Source organism: Pelmatolapia mariae, linkage group LG10_11 (assembly GCF_036321145.2).
Source record: "Pelmatolapia mariae isolate MD_Pm_ZW linkage group LG10_11, Pm_UMD_F_2, whole genome shotgun sequence".
In the NCBI taxonomy this organism is placed as follows: domain Eukaryota; kingdom Metazoa; phylum Chordata; class Actinopteri; order Cichliformes; family Cichlidae; genus Pelmatolapia; species Pelmatolapia mariae.
In genome coordinates this window covers 35,700,037-35,720,683 of record NC_086236.1, presented here as the reverse complement: position 1 = coordinate 35,720,683, position 20,647 = coordinate 35,700,037, and the positions used below count along the sequence as shown (strand labels likewise).

At 41.5% G+C, this 20,647-nt stretch overlaps 2 protein-coding genes across 2 annotated transcripts; both read right to left on the bottom strand.

Moving 5' to 3' along the window:
- Positions 1 to 181: 181 nt before the first annotated feature.
- stt3a (STT3 oligosaccharyltransferase complex catalytic subunit A) lies at positions 182 to 8,111 on the bottom strand. Its single transcript, XM_063487281.1, has 18 exons — positions 8,055 to 8,111; positions 7,217 to 7,337; positions 7,062 to 7,122; positions 6,851 to 6,972; positions 6,589 to 6,734; positions 5,053 to 5,143; positions 4,773 to 4,879; positions 4,523 to 4,687; positions 4,185 to 4,365; positions 3,945 to 4,100; positions 3,765 to 3,856; positions 3,361 to 3,516; positions 2,058 to 2,246; positions 1,809 to 1,925; positions 1,630 to 1,732; positions 1,219 to 1,407; positions 940 to 1,055; positions 182 to 547 (listed from the first exon to the last, which is right to left on the bottom strand). Exons 2-18 carry the CDS (start codon positions 7,302 to 7,304, stop codon positions 509 to 511), a joined length of 2,118 nt encoding a protein of 705 aa, XP_063343351.1. The 5' UTR covers positions 7,305 to 7,337; positions 8,055 to 8,111; the 3' UTR covers positions 182 to 508.
- A 611-nt stretch (positions 8,112 to 8,722) lies between these two features.
- Positions 8,723 to 20,647, bottom strand: ei24 (EI24 autophagy associated transmembrane protein). The gene is made up of 11 exons (XM_063487890.1): positions 20,521 to 20,647; positions 19,308 to 19,444; positions 17,001 to 17,146; positions 16,475 to 16,535; positions 16,260 to 16,326; positions 16,050 to 16,174; positions 12,302 to 12,421; positions 12,091 to 12,202; positions 11,887 to 11,998; positions 10,223 to 10,297; positions 8,723 to 10,138 (listed from the first exon to the last, which is right to left on the bottom strand). Exons 2-11 carry the CDS (start codon positions 19,347 to 19,349, stop codon positions 9,976 to 9,978), a joined length of 1,023 nt encoding a protein of 340 aa, XP_063343960.1. The 5' UTR covers positions 19,350 to 19,444; positions 20,521 to 20,647; the 3' UTR covers positions 8,723 to 9,975.

The window sequence follows — 20,647 nt, the reverse complement described above, 5'->3', positions numbered from 1 at the left end:
TGGTTGGTCAGCAGTAAACTGTCTACAAACATTTTTGCTCCTAGCCTACTGTTCAAAGCATGAGAAACAAGAGGATCGGGCAGCCAACGAAACTGATCCAACTGAATATCAACAGCTGACTACAGCCTGCACTGCATTTCATTTCAGTGACAGGGAAGAAAAAAAAAAAAAAGACACTCAGTTGTATTCCGATTTAATCCCACTTTAATTGACCACATTGTAAAAATTCCAACCGCTCACAAATGACCACCTCTTGGCAAAATACACTTCCTAGATCAAACTGGACGTTTTGACATCATCTCCCTCTGATCCCAGATGAGATGTTTCATTATAAACAAAATTTAAAAAATGAAAATCACCTATAAAGAATAAGGAGAAATGTGTGATGCCATTTTCTTCCCCAAAACAAAAGGCATATAAAAAAGGTACTCTTTTCCCGCTTGACTGCTGACCACAGAGGAAGGCGTTCAGTGCGCTTAAAGGCCGTTTTCACTGCTGTCTGTGCGCCTTATGTCCTTGAAAGACCCCGATTGTCCAGATCTTTCACCTAAAGAACAGGAGAACACTGTTAGCTTAGAAAGTTCTGTTCTAAAACTGATTTTAGATGTTTACACAGTTTAGCTATAAACTGTGGAAAGGTCACTTTATTAAAAAGACAAAAAAAAAGCCCGCCCTTAAACAAACTAATCTTTGAGTGATTTAAAAGGTAAAGTCACAAGAATTTGCATTAATCAGTAAACTTAAGCTTTTATAGTTTAGTCATATAACATTTCATTAAATTAAAAACAATGTTTACTATAATGTAAGATAAGCATGTGAGAAGCTTGAGGCAGTTTTAAGCAATAATTCCCCTACAATGGAAATAATCTGGAACCAAACACTCAGCATGAAAATACAGAACTATAACAACTGTTATAGAGACAAAGTTAGCTTGTTTACCTTGTATATCCTAACCAGCCAGTGCTCTGTTGTGTAGGCCTCCTCCAGTACATCCAGTTCAAAGTCTTTGTTCCCAATCTCGGCATTCCTCACTCTGTCATAACCAGGTGGGCGCTCTGCAAAAGAGGGAACCAGAATTAATCAGAAAAACCATCACTGGCTGTGTATTTGTTTTGTTTTTTTAATTTCTGAATCACGTTCCTCCAGTTGGAATTTAAGAGGCTCATATAAAGTGATAAATAGATCAGACTAGGGGTAGAAGGTACTAGAAGCACTCACTGGCCTCTGTGTAGACCTGGCCAAAGCGGTAGTAACACATCTTGTACATGAGGCAGTTAAGCAGGATTGGTGAGCCCTCGCGGTCCACCCTGAACTCTCCGGTGGGAGTGTAGTAGTCGTGCTCCTTGATATGCTTGCCTGTGTCTGTACTTCCTCCAATACGGACCATCCACAGAAACTTGTTGATGTCTGTCATGCAAACACATACACCAATTAGAAAGGTGCTTATAACCGTCCAAACAGTAATGTCTTACTTCATGTGCTGAATGTTTAATGAGTTGACCAAAAAAAAAAAAAAAAAAAAAAAAAAAAAAAAAAATGGAACTCCTAAAATTCAATTACACTTATTTAGAAGCTTAAAAACACAACACCTTAAGTGCTGCATTAGTTATAGAGTATTAGGCGGCGTACCATCTGAAGAGTAGCCCGTCAGCCCTCCAAAGATGACCAGAACATAACTGACGTCAAGCTCTCTCATAATCTCATAGGCCCTTTCCTCTGTCGATGCCATGGCCTGCAAAAGAAACGGCAGCATGGTCAGCACAGCAGCATTTCATAGACAATTTCACCTTAAAGGTCACCCAGCTCACCTGTCCAACTCTGGAGATGTGAGTATTGTTCCATGTGTTGTTGTCCACTAGAATGGTTCGATTAGCCATGGCAGTTATCTGATATCCGTAATCCCACCATGACATGACTTTGGCATCCTGGATAGGAAAAATAACACTTAGATACGTAGATGGAAAATCTGATCAAACGGCTGTGACTGTTGATCACTCATGACAACGATCTATAGTTTAATGATCAACCTTTTCTTCCTCACGTGGGGATTAACTGACCTCAGGAGTGTTGTGGCGCAGCCAGTAGTAGGCCTCTCTGAAGTCATCAAAGATGATGCGGCTGCCGTCACCTCCACGGGCTGACAGGACAATCGATGGAGAGGAGTAGGCTTCGCTGGTCACCCAGGTAGAGTGGAACGTGTACGTGATGAGGAAGAAAGCCATTACCAGAATCATGCCACTGGCAACCTGGTAGGTTTACACAGAGCATGTCAACATGCTTTTATATTCATTATTACTACACTTTATTTGGGATCAGGTAGTTTAAAACTAGGAACTGGGCCACTTAACGGGTAATGGAATAAATTGAGGGAGTGTGAAATAAAGAATGGGAGGAGATTTCTCTGATCTTTGAGTTTTGTCTCAAAGGTGAAAACAGCCAAATACTCAAGTGAGAAAGTGTGGAGAGAACCTATAAAGTGGATCTGCTAAAGTCTCATTTGTGTGTTTAATTCCCTCTAGTGAGTAACGTTGTTGTTGCACTTATAATTTTTGTGGGAGTGTCTGCATTGCTCTGCAGGCACAAGTAAAATGGAGTGCTTATGTTGACTTGGAGCAAACAAATTTTGAACAACATTTACTGACACTGAGACACACGAAGGAGGAAAGACTGAGTCTATACATTTTGTCAACAGCACATCAAGACTACTAACATTAGCACAAACTAGATACAATTGCAGCAAATTCCATTTTGTTTTACAGAGGTCTCATCTTTGTGCTGTCAACACACTGAGGTCACACTGCATATTACCATCAAACAGATCTATCATAGCTGCTGAGATCTGTGTAAATGCAATGCATAGTTATATTTCTTGGCAGGTGCAGGTCAGACTGCGGTGTAGCTTTGTACTCATCGCTACACTGAAAAATCATCTAAATCATGAGGAAGAATCTCAACTAAACACACGTTTTTTTTAATTGGTCAAGGTTGTGAACCTTCAACAATGCAGTGTACCTATCCCACAATTGTTTGTAAACCTAACAGTAATTATACAACAATTCACTTTTAGGTGTAGTATCTGTTTCAAGTTGCATGAAATATCAAATACAAGAAGAGAAGAAAGGGTTTGTGTTCTCTTGGACAAGATTTTAAACTAGACATGAAAATCAAGACTATAAAACACTGAGCTGAGAGCTTGACAATGATGGATTATTTAAAATAATCAGTAGTTGTTCTTTTTTTTTTTTTGTACAGGTTTAACCTGTCCGAATGCACAGACTTTCATGTCACAACACGACCATGGCATAACAAACGTCACTGTCACCACCTTACACAGCAAGCTTATCCTGTCAGCCAACTCACCTCATTTTTGATTGGGTAGGTGGAATCCTGCTGCTTCTTGCTCTTTTTGTCTGGCCGGCTGACGTCCAAATTCTTCATGTAAGTGGTTAGAACCTGGGACACGCCGATGCCTGACAGGATGCACATGACCGGAGCGAGTACCAGCATCAGACGCACCTGAGGAGGAAACAAGCAGTGCAGTTAAAAAACAAAAACTCAAAAACAACCAACATATGACACAGACGGGGCACATACAACATCCTAGACACCATTTCTTGTTTGCTTCGGTTACATTTAATGGTGTAAAAGTGATGCCATCAGGTTGCTTTTAAAATCCCAGAAGCAAACAACTGTCTCAGATGGCATGTGTAACACACACACGCACACACAGGTTTACAGAAAAAAGGGCATTTAGGCAGCAGTACCATGACAGCTGAGAAGTACATGCTGGTGACTCCGTACATGATGATGAAGATCCTGGCATCCGACAGGTTGTTAAAACAGTAGTACAGACCGACTGTAAGAAGAGAAAGGTAAACTGGAATGAAATATGGAGTGATTACAGAATATTAAGGCAGTGCTACTCTGTGCTTTTGCTGACTTGCCTGGGAACATGAAGACTAGGAGCTGCAGATCAAAGTAGTATGAGGACCAGGTGGTAGGCTGGTGCTCGGACACAGAGGCGATGATGGGGATATTGTTCTTGGCATAGGAGGGGTCCAGCAAGGAGTAGAAACGCCCGGTCCACGGAGAGATTTTACCTGACAGAAACGTACTTATCATGTCACGTCAAAAGCTTTTACAAAGGTTTTCCCATTCATTACTGTTATTGTTAATCCTCTTACCTGTCAGCATGAGAACAGCACCTACAGACAACAGGATAAAGCCCACCAGAGAGATGACGCTCTTGAACAGCACCTCAAATTGCTGAGCATTGAGTTTGCTGCGCAGGTAGTCCACAAAAGCATGGATCTGGCACAGACCAAACACGCCAAAGGCTGCCATGTGCTCTGATGACTGCACCGGCTGGTAAATGAAAAAAGGGAGACAAGGAACTGAACAGTGTGACACAAAGCAAAGTGAAACTTCTCATCATGAGAATATCACTACTTTTTAATCTTTAACAAAAAACCGTCCTGGAAGGAGGGTGCGTCAGGTGATGAAATGAGATGGTTCTTTTTACCTGGAAACCAACAAAAGAGATTTGCATGGAGAGGATGGTGCCCAGGCAGTAGACTGTGCAGTAAGCCACATATATGCGGTGTGAGAATCGGCCTGTGAGCATCAGAACCAGGACGTGGAGGGGAATAAGGTTGATGAGGAACACGTAGCCACCCCAGGAGGAAACCTAAATGCACACAGAGACCATTTCATGACCAAAGTCACCTCGTAATGCACTCAGTACAACATGCAGATCAGCTGCATCTCCTCACCATGTAGAAGTAAGCCAGCGCACACATGGACGACCAATACACTGAGCCTGTTTTCACAGCCTTGATCCACATGTAGTAGGTCAACAGCATGCAGAAGATGGCAATACCTGAGCAGGGAGGATCATTTTCTTATTATACTATTTTGCACTTTCAGTGTATATCCTCTAATGCTACAGCTTTACTTTACTTTCATTATTGACTGAATATATAACATAGTTTACCAGGGAAAGAGCCTTTTCTGACTGATGAATAAAATGAGCAGCCACTGAGTTTCTGTTACCTTCATTATCGTAGGAGCCAGCAACAGAACGAGAGATGTAACCAGGCACCACTGCAATCATGGCAGCTGCCAGGAGCCCAGCACCTGCATCCTGAAGAGACAAAAACACACTTAGTTAAAACTAGTGCAGGTTAACACCACAGTCCTGCAATAAAGAGTCTTTACCATGTTCAGTTTTGTTCTAACAGTCTTAAGCCACTTTCACACAGGTGCTGCCACTCTTAAATTCTCTCTACCTGCCAGAGGTGCAATGAGGATGGAAATACCCCACAGACACTTGGTGAATACCATTTAAAGTCCTGGATTCCTAGTGTGAAGTCTGTTTTGATGTCTAATTGTGTTTATTTGTTACTTTGTGTTCAGAGAGCAGGTAATAGTCTGGAATGTGCAGCTAGCGAGTGGTCCACCTGTTTGCCTCCTTCAGGCTTTACTTGACGAAGCATCCTCATAAAGAAACCAAACTGAGCATGTCCACTGTAAAAACACACCTGATGTCTACCATATGTGGGACAGAGACAAAAAAAAAAACCTTATACTGGTCCCTACTAAGCCAGATATAAACTGTACAATACTGAACTGTCCCAGATGAAACATATCCTGGATTATGTCCCTAACTCTTTGGTTACGTTCAAACTCAGCAGTTGTATCAGGCAGTCTTGGGACTAAAGATAGACGATAATCCCAAATCCCTATCCTAACAATGTAACTGCTGCTACAGCCTGCGAATACTGACCAGTCATAAGCAATGTAACATGAACTAATACACTGATCAATGCAGCTGTTATTGTGCCTGTACTGAGAGGGACAGAGCATGGAAACAAATAATGAGGAACTGGAGCCTGGATATATCAAATCAAGTTATTAACTTTGTGTAAGTTGCAATAAACTTAAAAAGTTTGCTGAAGTCTCATGGTGTGTAACTGCATTTATACTGACAAGATGTTCTTTTGTATTGTCCATTTTATTCATAACAAACAAAGTAGACTACTTAACTATAACATCTCTCTGTATAATCCATTATCAATCCCAATGAAAATGTTTTCCTGTAACATGTCTGTGAAGGTTCTCAGTCATCCAGGTCATCATAGTCTAAGGAGCTTGGAAAGAAACGCGTCTGGACTTCTTTAAGTTGCTTGAAGACGTCTCACCTGTCATCCGAGAAGCTTCTTCAGTTCTAGGGTCAAATGGTGGAGAGTCCCAGATTTAAGCTCTGTGGGAGCTTAAGTCTGAGAGGGAGAATGGACCCCCTAATGATCCTCTACCTAATCACATGAGCCAAGGTGTGAAAATGGGTGTAGGTCACAATCAGCCAAGGTTTCAGGTGAGCTCATTGGGAAACCTAGCCCCACCCTATCATGTGATTTCCTAAGGTCAGATGGCCCAGGATGTGAGTAGGTGTTAAGGCGTCTGGGAAGGGATCTCAAAACTGGATTATAGATGGCAGACAGTTGGCGTCGTAAACCACCGCCTCCGTTTTTCTGTAACATGATTCTTAATGAACAATGTGTCTGTGTTATAGGGTGATTTTCTTTTTACCTTCAGCTCCTTGGTTAAGTGGTACGTGACTATGGCGGTGAATGAGGAGAACAGGGGAGCCAGGAAGACGCAGACATTACGGATGTCAATTGTGATGTGGAAAAAATGTAGGACATGGTACAGGACAGCAGACGTGATCATCAGTCCTGGAGAAAGAAAACAGAAGCACACCGTCATAATTTGACGTGAGCCTTCAAAAACTCACGTAACACACAAACTGCTCCACACGACAGGAGAATCTTACGACAATTTATGGTCTTACCCGGATAAATGGTGCCACCAATGATCCTCCCCAGAGGATACCAAGCCCTGTCATCAAACCAGTTGTGAAACTTATAAAATCCTTCTTCTGCCAAGAAGCGGGTGGTACGGTAGTTGAAGTACCTGGTTGTGACATTAAGGTGAAGGTGAGACAGGACTCTTCAGGAGGAAAAACTATTAATGTAATAAATGATGATGCAGACAGTACTTACGGGTCAAACTCATGGATGACACTTTCAAACCTCAACACGGAGAAGAGCCTGGTGGAGAATGCTGAGGAGGGGAAAGAAAAATCACATGGATCATTGTGATGTGTGTGTTGTATAGTGTTGTCCATGCTATCATATAGAGCGAGCAGAGGACTCACAGAGGACAGCGGCCATAGACAGGATCAGTAGCTTCAGCAGCGTGTCCTGTTTCTCATAGGACAAACGCAGGAAGCCCAGCTTGGTCATCTTGGCGAGGTTAGGGAAAGCTACCCGTACTACCTAATGGGAGAAAGACAATGGTTCTAAGCACAATAGAAAAGGCACTACAAATGCACTTTTAGACATATGTTTATGCATTTATTAAAAATCCAGCGGAATATGTTTCCAAGTCAGGTTCTAAGAAACAGAATCAGCAATCCAGATGTCAGGAGTTAACTTCCACGTCCAGCCCAACCACATAAGGCCACGCACTAACGTGTGGCGTCACAAAGCAGGAAGTAGACAGTCTGGAAACCCTTTGCATGGATTTGTGCCCTTCTATTTCACATGTGCATTAAAAAGGTTTTACGAAAAGTGTAAAGTCGAACCACTAAGCTCCAAAGAGCCCTCATGCTTTCAAGACAGCACCACTATCAGAACGAGCCTCAAGTGCTGACAGCTAACCCACATGACAGAAAGAGCAAATGAACGGCAGCTAATACGGTTAAACCAGATATTAACAACTGCACATATAAAGTGCATTCAGGCATAGTTGTAGTTTATGCAGCGTCTTATTGCTAGTCAGCGTCAGGCCGGCTTGCATCCACTTCAAAGTGTGTTAGTTGCTAGGCTAACCTGCTAGCCTCTTTTTAATGAAAACCACAGTCACGCACCAACTCCCTGGCTTATTTTTTAAAAAGAAGCATCTGCGTCTCCTTCACATATAGCAACAGAAAATAAAAACTGGTAGTCCTGGAAAAGCTAACGCTTTCTAATATGTAATCTTCGGACACTTACCCGCTCCGCTCCTGCTACTCACTTTTCACACACAACCCTCACCAAGAGCTAATCCCGCCCCGACTAGAACATATTGCGTGCTTATTGGTTATGTGTCATTCAACGTTTTACTTTCTCGTATCTTATTGGTTCTTTGGATGTCAATCAGATTTTGTTCCTTACCCCGCCGCTGTAGTGTAGTGACGTGTCCTTACCAAGAAAAGAACACAGCCCCCTGTTGGTTGAAAATAATTTCACCTCATTTCGTTGGTGTAGATTCATTCTCATTATTTTTCACGTTGTTTCCTCTTACAAATCAACTTGTTACTTTTATGTAAAGTTTTTCTTTCTCTCTCTATTAAAATAAAACTACCCAAAAAATTTGGAAACTTAATTTCTCTGTACATGAGCAATCTTCCAAATTGAACAGGGGATCAAATAATTAATCCTCCCACTGTATCTTTTGGTGATCAGTTAATCACAGGTCTTTTTAGCTCAATCAAGTACAAAAGTCCATCTGCATCTGTGTTAAGCCAGAAACATTTTTTTTAGTCAACCATGAACAATTTGGAGTACAACCCAAGGACCCAATCTGATTTTCAGTGATATAAATCATTTATCCATCCTTATCTTTGCAATGCTGAGTTTGAAATGTCGTAGAGAAACAAAAAACACAGAAACACAAGAGCTCAAATATTGAATACTGACCAATTTTATTCAAATTAGAAGTATTACTTTTACAAAACCTCACTCACAAATATCAGTCTGCACAAACACTATGCTCTTCTTACAATAATTGCACACTGTTTAAAATCATGGCCCCTCTCCACATCCACGAGCTCTGATGAGACAAAGGTTGGGGTGGGGTCACTGTGTGGCGCTGGGCTTCTGACTGAACATTCAGGAGGTATTAACATTATGTACAGCACAAATAACCAAACAGCCAATGATCTTTGGGGATCAGTTATATTTGCATCAAGCTCTCTTTAAGGTGGAAGGGGCACTAGAGCAAGCGAGTCGAGGCTGATCACCCATCTGTTGTAAAGCTACGAGCTACATGACTCCTTTGTGACAGAGCTTAGCGTTGAAGTGGTCAAAGTAAAGTTAAAGATGTAGCGGTTTGGCAGTGTCGTCTCATCTATCAATACACTAACAGCTCTAATGAAGCTTGCCCTTTGCCGGTGTAGCCGTGTGCATTGTGACGTTAGACAGCAGAATCCAGACTTTTTAATTTTGGGATGGGACACACAGGAACAGTTTTGTCATCGCACACAAGTGAGTTTGTGGTTGATTTCCGTTACAAAAAGGTCACTCTGCCTTTTAATAGCAGCTCCTGAAACGATGCTTGTACTCTACTGAAAACAAAGCTGTGGGGATTTGAAACTAAAAAGCCTCCCTTTATAACTGTACAAGGTTGCAGACGGGACTGTGAGGAGAGCAGGATTTAATAGAGAAACACGTCCGTGTGCAAGAAAGTGTTGGATATGTGAGGGAGGAATGTGACTTTTAAGAAAACACACCTGTGCTTTGCTTCTGAACACAAAAAAGCCCCTTCAAAGAGAAAAATATCCTTCTTTAGTCACGTTTGCTTAAAGAAATTAAAACTTTGTGATGTCTTGTGCTGTAATTTATTAAAAGGAGAGTCACTCAAATGGCACATTATGCAAAGAAAGAAAGAAAAGTCAAAGTAAAAAGAAGTCTGGATCTTAATATTTAAAGTGTTTTGAGTGTGAGGCACAGGTCAGTCGATTTTTGTGTCACACAGAAAAGGTGGATAAAAATGAGTAACTGAGGCGGCACAGATTACACAAAAACATGTAAACCCTTTGTCCTGAACCACATGAACCAGCTGAACTCATCTTCATTAAGGGCGATCCTTCTAGAAAAAGAAAAAAAAATCAATTTTCAGTGAAACCGCTTGTTGGTGACCATCCTATCTCCTTCACTGGGTGGGCAGCAGCCTCTGGCGGGCCGGGGAGGTGTGAGGTGTTGACAGCCTCTCTGTGGAGGCAGATGACGTCAGTGATGACTGCAGGTGGACAGTCTTGTGGAAAAGCTTGTTACTGATCAGCACGACCAGGGAGAAGAGACGCAGTTGGAAGTGGCTGGAAGAGTGAAATCGACATCAGTCACTTGTGAAAGAGATCCTTTTATTTATTGTTCTTACAGTGTGTTTGTTGGACACTCACTACAGCTTTGTTGGTGTCTTTGCCTCATTAGCACTGATGATGAACAGAGGAAAAAGGATGGAGAACAAGCAACCGCTGCATAGGAAACAAAGATAACATTTAAAAACCATTAAAAACAGAGCAGAAGGTCCAAATTCCAGATTCCTCTCTATTAGAAAGTTCTGACATGTTTGGTGACTATTCATTATATTTATTTATAACTAATTACTCCATTTGTAATATATTGTAATTATAAATAGTGGAGTTCCTCTCCTTCTCAAAGTGAAGGGGATGAGCAGACTGTTTCCTGAGGAAGCTCAGGAAGCTTTAATGAGTGCAGCAGGATGGTGGAGATCTTCTACCAGTCTGTGGTAGCGAGTGCCATCTGTTTTGCTGTTATATGCTGGGAAGAAGGGTCAGCAACAGACCCAGAGATGCTGGAACCATCACTGGCCAGAATCTGGAGGCGTTTGAGTCAGTGAGGTTTAGGAGGTCGCTGAACAAACTGCTCTCCATCATGGACAGCCCATCTCTACTCCGCACTTCTGAGGCAGCACAGCTCCATCTCCCTCAGAATAATTCAACAGCGCTGCCATAAAGAACACTTCAGGAAATCATTCCTATCATTATCTATAAAACTGTACAGTAACTCCTCCTTGTTACAGGTGAACACACCTGCCAGGCATCAGTGTGGACTCTGACGCCTGGCAGGACACAGATGTTTGCTATCTGTCATTGCCATACTCTGATGATGATGAGACAGCATAAAGGGTGGAGGTAGAAAACTTGTCCCGATGGTGCTCAAGAAATAACCCGAAGCTGAACGTCCTTAAAACATAAGAACTCATAATGAACTTCAGGAGACACAGACAGGTCCACTCCCCTCCCCTCTCATTATAAACGCAGAACATGTGGAATCTGTCTCCACCTTCAGTTTTCTGGGCACACCACATCTCCGCTGATCTGATCTGGACCCACAACACCAACGCGCTGGTAAAGAAGGCCCAACAGCAGCTGCACTTCCTCCTGTCCTGAGGAAGAATAACCTGGACCAGAAGCTGCTGCTGGCCTTCTACCGCTCCTCAGTGGAGAGCGTGCTCTCCTACTGCCTGGGTGTTTGGTACACAGGGGACAATAATGAGAACAGGACAGCTGTACTGAGGGTAATTAACACTGCCCTAAAAATCATTGGCTGCCCTCAGCCACCCCTGGAGGCCATCACCAGATCCTCCTGTCTCAGGAAAACCAGGGCCATCCCACGTGACCCCTTGCACCCCGCCCAACAACTGTTTGACTCGCTGCCCTCTGGTCGGCACCTCAGGTCAATCAGGTCCCACACCTCCACACTCACAAACAGCTTCTTCCCCTGGGCCATTCAGACTGTTAACAAACACTATCCCCCCACCCTCTTCACCAATCTGAGCCATGGTCTTAGTAACCCCCATCACTCAGGCCACTCACATACGGACTCTCTACTCAGACCAAGTCCTTTGCACCTACTTCTGAGCACTTTGTTCTCCAATATGTGCCTTTCATTAGTTTTGAATATATTTCTGTAGTTTGTGTGTATGTATAAGGTGTAAAAAAACAAAAAAACAAACAAAACAAAAACATGACTGGAAAATGGACCTCACAAACAAAATAATACTTGTAATAATGGTCACAAAAAATCATGCAGTGTTAACCTGATGATGTATGATGAGGGCATGGCGGTCAGCAGAGCCATGGGTAAGCCGAAGCCAAAGTAATATGGCCAGTTCCTCTCAATGTTGGACAGCCGCTGGTGCATCTCGATGCCTTAGACAAACACAAAAAAAAACACATCGTTTAGAGGTTCACATTGAATTCAGATGAGTCTGTGTCTGTATAGAAGCTGACAGAGGACTCACCATGGTTGAACCAGCGATACTCAAAGCAGTACAGGGAGTAGAGCAGAGACATGTGGAGGAGGCTAACCATCTGTCCAATGGCATCGATGGGGAAGAGACTAACGATCATACCCTGGAGGACCACAAAAATACACACAGCGACACTAGTTGGAATAAAGCGAGAAACACAGGCAGCTATGCAGATTTATTTTAAAGAAAGGATAAAATGTACCTGAATGAGGAAGAGCGCCTGGAGGAGGAGGTTAAAAAGCATGTCTGCGATGATCTTACTGACACTGGGGAATGGCTGAGCTTTACAGCCAGACACTTCAAATGCAAGGTCAGCTATGTCCTATAACACAGAGCAACGTAATGACATCAGCGTCACTGCAGCCAAACTGGAGGTTTCATTTGGAATATAACTGCTTTTAACTCTGTAATGGACATCTGACCCTGCTGGGGAAATGTTTTCCAGCTCTTATTTTCGAATATCATCCTCTCAAAATAACCACAACAACAAATGTTTGTCAGAAGTTCATCGACAGGTCTGAGGTTTTGTATAGAACAATGTGATTTGGCATTATTGTGCTGAAAACAGCCCGGTCTTGTTTGACAAAGATGTCCTTTTTTAAGATCTTAATAGATTGCTCGTTTCACATTGATTTTCAGCCTTGTATATTGTGCACAAAGACTTGAATTAATAGAGGGAATATTTGAATAATATTATGTGCCGTATTATTTTACATCCCATAGTGCTTCTGCTTTCTCCTGTCTCTTCATGTATCACCCTTTCTGCAGCTCTGTGATCGAGCACAGTTGGTTTCCACTTGCTCATCAGAGTCAGGAGTATGAGACTGATGAGAGTCGCAGGCAGCACCAGTGGGCCATTTCTCTGACAGTGTGTGGCACTGTGCTTGTTCCAAGAAGAAGGGTGTGTGATTACCCCTTTCTTGTGGAAGCAGGGTGATGAATCTGTTTTAACTATTAAAAAAATACTTTACAATATTTTCGGTTTTCTGTTGTTGGTGTGGTAGTCACAAATTGATTCAGTTAGATGAAAGACATAATGCACACATGCCACTAGGTTCTGCTGAATCGGTGAGTGCTCTGGAGACCTCTTTCCTTTCCCTGGCTCATCTGCTCCTACATGTGGAAACCACACCTGATGATGAGCTGGTAGTCTCCTCTGGTGGTCAGCAGTGTGGTATGTTGGATGTGCTACTTCTGGTGTTGGGTTGATTAAAGTTATTTTTTAAGCTGTGGGACCCTAGGATAAACCAATCACGAGTTTGTTCTTTTTGGAGGGGATGACCTCCAATGTATTTCTCTACGATCAGCAAACTGCTAAAATGTCTGCTTCAAAGCGATGTTCACACTTGCTGATGAACAATTAATTAGCTCCTGGCTAAGTCCACCCTTACTACTTTAAATTCCTGTGAAAGCAGTAGGGGTGGACTTAGTTTTTCACACGTTGCTTCTACATTTTAGCTTAACTGATGTTTAAAAAAAAAAAGTCATCTGTAGTTTAATTTCAGCTTGTACGCTCTGATACCTGAAGATATGTGAAGGTTTGAAAGGGAAAATGAGTGCTTTCTTTTTCACATGACTTTCTTTACTGTGAGAAACATTATTCTGTAACCGTATGGTTGAGTTATTAAAAATCATGACCCCATTCTAACTTACCAGGATGCTCTGTTACACTGTTACTTACCTCTCGCTAAAGAACATAGTTATGAGGTGCACACAGCATTGCATAACTTCAGGGTTTTTTTATTACAACATTTTTCAGTTTGTAATAGTTGCTTTTATAATATGAAAATAATCATATTTAGCTTTTATTTCCATTTTACACAATATCCAAATTTGTATTAAAAATAGTTGTACAGGAAGGACAAACAAAAGTTTAACCTTAGACTGTTTCTGTATAATTAAACGTCACATATGGCCTCATCCATGAATAGAAGCAACATCTGTGTCTACAGCTTCTTTATTAATAAAGCCCTGCAATGCCATCTAACAGCCTACTTTATTAAACACCAATGTTCCCTCTAATTTTTTAATGTCTGAGCGAACACACAAACTCCCTGAGCGTCCCTTGGACCACTGTGAGCAACAGCAGACGTGTGCACTGTGGTCACGCCAGCATCCAATCCATCCAAGTTACATGGTTTATTAAAATAATCAAATTATAGCATTTACATTTATGTTAGACGACTTTTAATTAACTGCTTTAGCCCACTTACAATGAAAATTTAAAAAAAATCTTGTTGATGACCTGTGTAGTATGTTAACACTATTGGAAGTAAAAATAACTTGAACTCCAATTTTGAAAACACAACTTTATTTTATTTTTTTTAATAAAGCTCTGACTTGTATTATGAGTCTGAGTCTGTGGTCTGGGAGAGAGTCCTGTAACTCTCTGTCTGCAAAATATAGTATATAATGACCAATGTTGGGCAATTAATTATATAGTTACTTCTTCAAAAAAGTAACTGAGTTATGCAAACAAAGTTTTTTGCAGCTGTTTACCTAAAAATGCAGCCAAGGCGTTTTTTAAATAAACATTTCAAACTATTTACAGAACAATCAGCTGTTCTGCATCAAATTTGATGCCACACAAATTATTTGTGCCACTCCAAAAATAATTTCTGTCCACTATGAGATAAAGGAGAACAACAGCCTGATACCTGCAGGCCTGACAACAGGAGATGTATCACTCCTGTAACACCTGTAACATTCAGCAGTCGCCTCATTGTTCTGACACACACAACAAAACTATTGACTACACTACACACTAACTACACAAGATTTGCGCTAAATGTCGCAAATCTCTCACATCTCAAAACACCGCCGTCACTCCTAAAACTCCCCCCCCCCGGCACCTCCCCCTTCCTAAACAACTAAATGCCACGTTGCCATATCATTGTTTGTTTGGTCGACATGGTACTTTTTTCGACCAATAGGAAAGGGTGGGGTTTTTTGGTTTTGTTTTTGCTCGCAGGTGGAGAGTGCCTTCGAGCGTTTTCCTTATAAAACGCTGTTTTTACCGTTTCTTCCGCAGTAAATATAAACAACGATAGTATTCAGGAAGAAAACCAAACATTGCATATATTTTTATCATAACTCTGGTTTTACGTGGCCTATCAACACATCTTCATGCATTCTCAATCATCCAGGAAAGTAAATCTCCAAAAGTTGAATCTGTTCATCTGGACGTAGCGTTTTGTGGGAGAAACGTTTCGTCACTCATCCAGGCGACTCCTTCAGTCTCAGCTGACTGCAGGTTTCCCCAATCTTATAAACAATACATTTGCATAATGACTGAAACCAGCCCACTGAAGGAACAATGGGCTGGGAGGTCAGTTCCTTAATCATAATTATGCAAATTCTCATGACCATTGATCAACAACCACTGACCAAAACCCACTGATCAAAGACCACTGATCAATGGCCATGAGTACCATTCACAGAGAGTTGGGGAATGGCTGCAATCACAGCATTGTAAGATGGCGAAAGATGTACCCTTAGGCCCCCTCCTCGATTCAGAGATGGAGGAGGGAGCCTAAGGGTACATCTTTAGATTTTTTTTTTGTGCACAACGCAGATTTTCTGTGCGCAGAGACTGTGCCAGCAGTGTGCAATTGCGCACGCGCGCAGCTTAGAGGGAACATTATTAAACACCCCTTCAAACTTCTGTGTATCCTCTGTCTTTCTTTACATTTTGGGGCTATTTCTGATGAGAGACCAGCCTGAACCATTGCAAAGGAAGAGTCAGCAGCCCTTGAGGCAGCGCTGGCTTTATAAATCTCAGCAGCTGACACTGATTCAGTACAGTCTACTGCGCTGTGAGCTAAAGTGGAATGCTACTACAGAAAATCGTACACCAGAAGTAATAACAGTCTCCGATGCCTGAAGGGGACAAAAAAAGTTACCATCTTGTGTGCATGGCGTGGAACTCTGATTTTAAAGAAGGGCCTGACCTGGAACCAGATGGCATTGACGATCTTGCTGAGGACAAACAAGGGGAGGACCCAGAGAGCACTGAAGACGGACGTCAGGATGAACTCTAACCAGGACCACACACTGCCATGGAGGGAGGGGTCACCTGGAGTAAAAACAGCTTTGTTAATTACCTGCTTCCCGTAACATACCGGAAAACTTGGTCCAGATTGAGCAGCAGCCATACATACCAATGATTTTTGCCGTGAGAGCCTGCAGGAGTGGAATAAACACCCGGTAAAAGAGAAACAGACTGAGCTGAGAAGAGAAAGAGAAATACCGTTGTTATTCTTTAACTTGTGCTTCCCTGCATAGCGTGGTTGTTTAACTTTGGTATTCAGCTTTGATACTTTAGTGGATAATGATGTTTCACATTTGAGGCAGTAACAGTCGGGTTTAAGCTTACCCAGAACACTCCTCCATTCCAGGCACAGCATTGAAAAATCCTGCTGCCTACTTTGGGTTCACTAGAAGAGAAAATGAACAACACTAATGTTTCACTTTCGCATGACTTGATTTCATTACTTCTTAACAAACTCCTGAGAACTGTCAGCGTGTTGCAGTTTGCAGGGTAGATACGATGATGGCCCCAACTAGATAACATATTGTAATTCACACATTATTATATTTACTAGTATTAGGGACACAAAAACACAGAAGCATTTACAAACAGCTCTTTTTCATAAGCTCAGCAATTACTTCCCATAAAAGACTTGCTCTTCAATTGCATTTACAGAATAATCTAGCCAGCTCTTTCTCTTAAAGACATCTGATTAGTGAAGAAATGGTGCAAAATTACATCTATTAAAAAGGGTGCTAATATTTTCTATATGAGATGTGACGACAGACATAAAAAAAATCATCTATGCTGACATCTGACTCTGGATGAGTGAAGAAAACAAAATACGACCAAAATGTGTTCTGGTGCTTACTTGTCCGGTTTGCGCTCCTCACTCTGTGCCCGTCTCTGTGCCAGGGCCCCACTGGCCCTTCTCCTCCGCTGCTCTTCCCTTTTCTGCTGGATACGAGCATCCAGCTTGGAGATTGTTCCAATCCCCAATATGGAGTCCTTGATCCCCTGTAGAGCATAAATACAAAAAGAGACAGTCGGAGCATTTCTACAAGTCTTAAATCTTCTCTGTAATGAATGATCCCCATGAGGTCAGTAAAGAACATTTGACATTATTTCAAAGACAAATATTATTTCTGGAGGCTCTTGAAGTAACCCGGACACGTTCAGGCTGCACAGGTTCAAAGTATAGCTTAATAACACCGTCACTGGAGCCCAGCTGTAGTTACAGTAGTGCAAACTGCGCTTTGCATTGTCATGCTATGAATTAGCATAAACTAAATAGACAAAAGCATTGGGCCACACATCTTAATCTTTGAAGTCACACATTGTCAGTCTCATGGCCATGCAGTCTGGTTTTACCAACATTTGTAAAAGAATGAGTCATTCTAAAGACCTTACTGAATAATGCCTAAACATTGCCAATGATCTGCTGAATCAGTAATTGCAGAGCAACATCCACCTCTGGCATTAACATCAGCTCAAACTGTGTGATGCAAGCTTCATTGCATGCATTTCCATGGGTGAGCTGATGATGTCCTGATTTGACCAATGCCTGGGATTTTAGGTTTTGTGAAGCCAGCTAATCCACAGAAAACCTGTCTATGATGAACTTGCTTCACAGTAAACACCTTTAGAGAAACATATGCAAACATTATTGTGTCTTTGAAGGTTTTGTCTGGTTGAGTTTGCTCTTCTTCTTACACTTCAGTCACAGATTCAATTTCTGATGAATATTTCTATGCACTCAGTGAGTGCTGAAACTGGAAACAATCTCGTGTTTGCACAGATGCATGGACACAGCAGAGGTTTCAACACAGTTTCTGCTGCATGGAGGCACTTCTCTCTGCTCATTAGCACAATAAGGCAAATGTCCCTACTGTGGATCCACATTGTGAATTAGCGTGACATTTGTTGAGTAGAGAAGCTGTTTATTTTGGCTCTGCACTGGACCGTTACTGAAGCATTAATGATGTTAAACAGTGTAACTTAAGAGGCAAAAAAGCTCTTTAAACTTAGAGCAAAGTTTCCAAACTTGTGAAATTGTTTTTATTGAATATGACTTGTGTTTCTGTACAAGCAGTTTTTCTGTCCCAGTGACCACTAAAATGATCGCTCTACTTTTATATAGAAAGAGACTTAAAAATGAGAGTCTGGGCTAGGGCTGTGCGATATGACCAAAATCTCATATCCCGATATAAGAATTCTATCGTCCCGATAACGATATAAATCACAAAAATGTAACATTTTCTGTAAATTCTGTGAATCTCGGGCAGCTCGACTTGCGTGAAGTGTTTCCAGCTGCGCGTCATGTAGCTGGAGTCGAGTGTTTTAACCGATGCATGAAACGATACATTTTTAGACATAAGTTGTAACGGCCGCCGTTTTCTTTGTGAGTATTTATTACACGGCGTGCTGCGGGGAAAAGCCTGTTCTAACGTTTTAGTCTAGGGTTTATCTTTTAGCACCTGGCGGCTCTTTTTTTTACTTCTTATCCATAAATAATCGGCTCTTTCACGTGATTCAGTTTATTTTGAAAAGTCTCAACAGGATCTTGAGCTTTATTGTGAAAGGTTTATGTGGAACATAAACAAGCGGACATGCGATGCTATTACCGTCGTTGTTGCTAACGACAACGCATAAAAACAGGCGCTTGTCCATCAGTAGTGTGGTTATATAAAATATAAGAGAAAGAGAGAACTTTAAGAAATTAATATAGCCACTACAGTGACCATCAGAACGATGAAAAAATATTGCCGTAAACAGTTTATTTTGCGACACCACGAAACAAACGATAGCGTAAAATGAAACGATAGACGTTTTTATATCGTCATCCGATATATATCGTTATATCGAACAGCCCTAGTCTGGGCTTATTCCAAGATGTCGGCTGCCAAGTTTCAAAACTGGCTACTAGCAGAACTTTAACATCCAATACTCTGACACCAAATGGATGGAACATACTATCTACATTAAGATTGCTAAATCATGTGTATGTCACTGAAATCAGTCAGAATTACGATCTTCAGCTGGCTCTTTCTACTGTTTCAACCAGCAAGGCTGAATGGGTCCATTGTTTTGAATGTTTCTGTTTCAGTTTGCATACACTACATACTTGCACGTTATGTCATAAATTATTTATGGGTGCAGTGTCTTTGTGTTTGCTAACCGTCGCAACATCGCGGAGGAAAGCCCTGACGCTGTCTGTCATCTCTGCACCAGCTGCAGATCCATCAACTGCAGAAGGAGGGGGGGCTGGTGACCTGGTGGTCCGCTCTCATGGCAGGGAGGGGCTCACCCAGTAACCTGCAACAAACCAAAACCCAAGGAAACAAAGTGAGGGGCTAAGCTACTGAATGGAAAACCTTCAACCTTTGAAATGCAGATGCTAACAGCTCTTGCTACTTGCTTTGCTAAGACACACAACTGCTTGAAGACCTATTTTCTTGTGATTTTTGTTAACTCAACTGTCACATAATATTTAATGTTTTAGTAGCCTTTCTAAACCTGGTAGTTTTCCATGCACATCCATAAAAATAAACCTCCATTAGTTAGTGTTTTACATACATCAGAAAAAGCCTTCTAATACTAAGAAAGTTCAACAATACAATGTTTGGCAAATTCTCTCAGTTTTGATATTTGGTCACCGTTTTTACTGTTTCACAAGCTGATGATGATGTAACTCTTTAAACCATACCATTATCAGCCACATTTGACAATATATATATATATATATATATATATATATATATATATATATATATATATAAATAACAGAGTCTTTCTAAAATACTTCTAAATCGTTTCTTTGCTTTGTCCGCACACTAAACACGTGCTTTTACAGAATACCTAACGAGTTTCATATAGATCACAACTTAATAACTTCTGCACAAAATCTATCAGCATCTAATGCCTTGCTAAGAGAAGCAAAGCTTATGTGCGTTTCATAAACGCTGCTATCGTCTTATTTGTTGCATGGTGACATTATACACCAGCGATGTCCTCTTCTTTGTCTTAAGATGCAAACGTTTGTCCACCTATTGTCTCTGTGCGATACTGTTTTATTCAACGCTAGCAAGCTGACTCAGTGGGTTAGCGCAAAAAGATGATAACACACACTCAGGGCTAACTGGCTCATTGTGGTCTGCTTAAAAATCCTCTAAAACTGGCATAATCTCATATATAGAGTTCAGCATGTTGCCTATGGCCCTGTAATCGATGAATTTCGCTTCTTTAGTGTTCAACTAGCTTGTCTGTTTGTGATGCTAGCTAAATTATCGCTCATCAACTAATTTAACTGTAGACTTTTTCTTCCTGATAACGTCCATACAAGTGATTAACAGACAGATAGAGCACACATTTAACAAAGGTCTGGTGCTTACCTCATGCGACAGCCACGGTGTTACAATAACTTGGGAAATTCTTTCTTTCTCTTCCTTAATGTAAACACAACAAACAGCATACAGCCACTGCCAGCAGCTAGGGCCGTGGAAAACAAATTGCGCAAGC

Bases quoted from the DNA above. Each gene is read 5' to 3' on its own strand.
- stt3a (XM_063487281.1), bottom strand. From the start codon at position 7,304: ATGACCAAGCTGGGCTTCCTGCGTTTGTCCTATGAGAAACAGGACACG. The intron at 2,247-3,360 runs GTGAGTTGGCTG...TAAACCTACCAG, and splicing joins CCTACCCAATCAAAAATGAG to GTTGCCAGTGGCATGATTCT. The intron at 1,056-1,218 runs GTGAGTGCTTCT...CCTCTTTTGCAG, and splicing joins CCAGGTCTACACAGAGGCCA to AGCGCCCACCTGGTTATGAC.
- ei24 (XM_063487890.1), bottom strand. From the start codon at position 19,349: ATGACAGACAGCGTCAGGGCTTTCCTCCGCGATGTTGCGACG. The intron at 16,175-16,259 runs GTATGTATGGCT...TTTTTACTCCAG, and splicing joins TCTCACGGCAAAAATCATTG to GTGACCCCTCCCTCCATGGC. The intron at 11,999-12,090 runs GTGAGTCCTCTG...TGTTTGTCTAAG, and splicing joins GTATCGCTGGTTCAACCATG to GCATCGAGATGCACCAGCGG.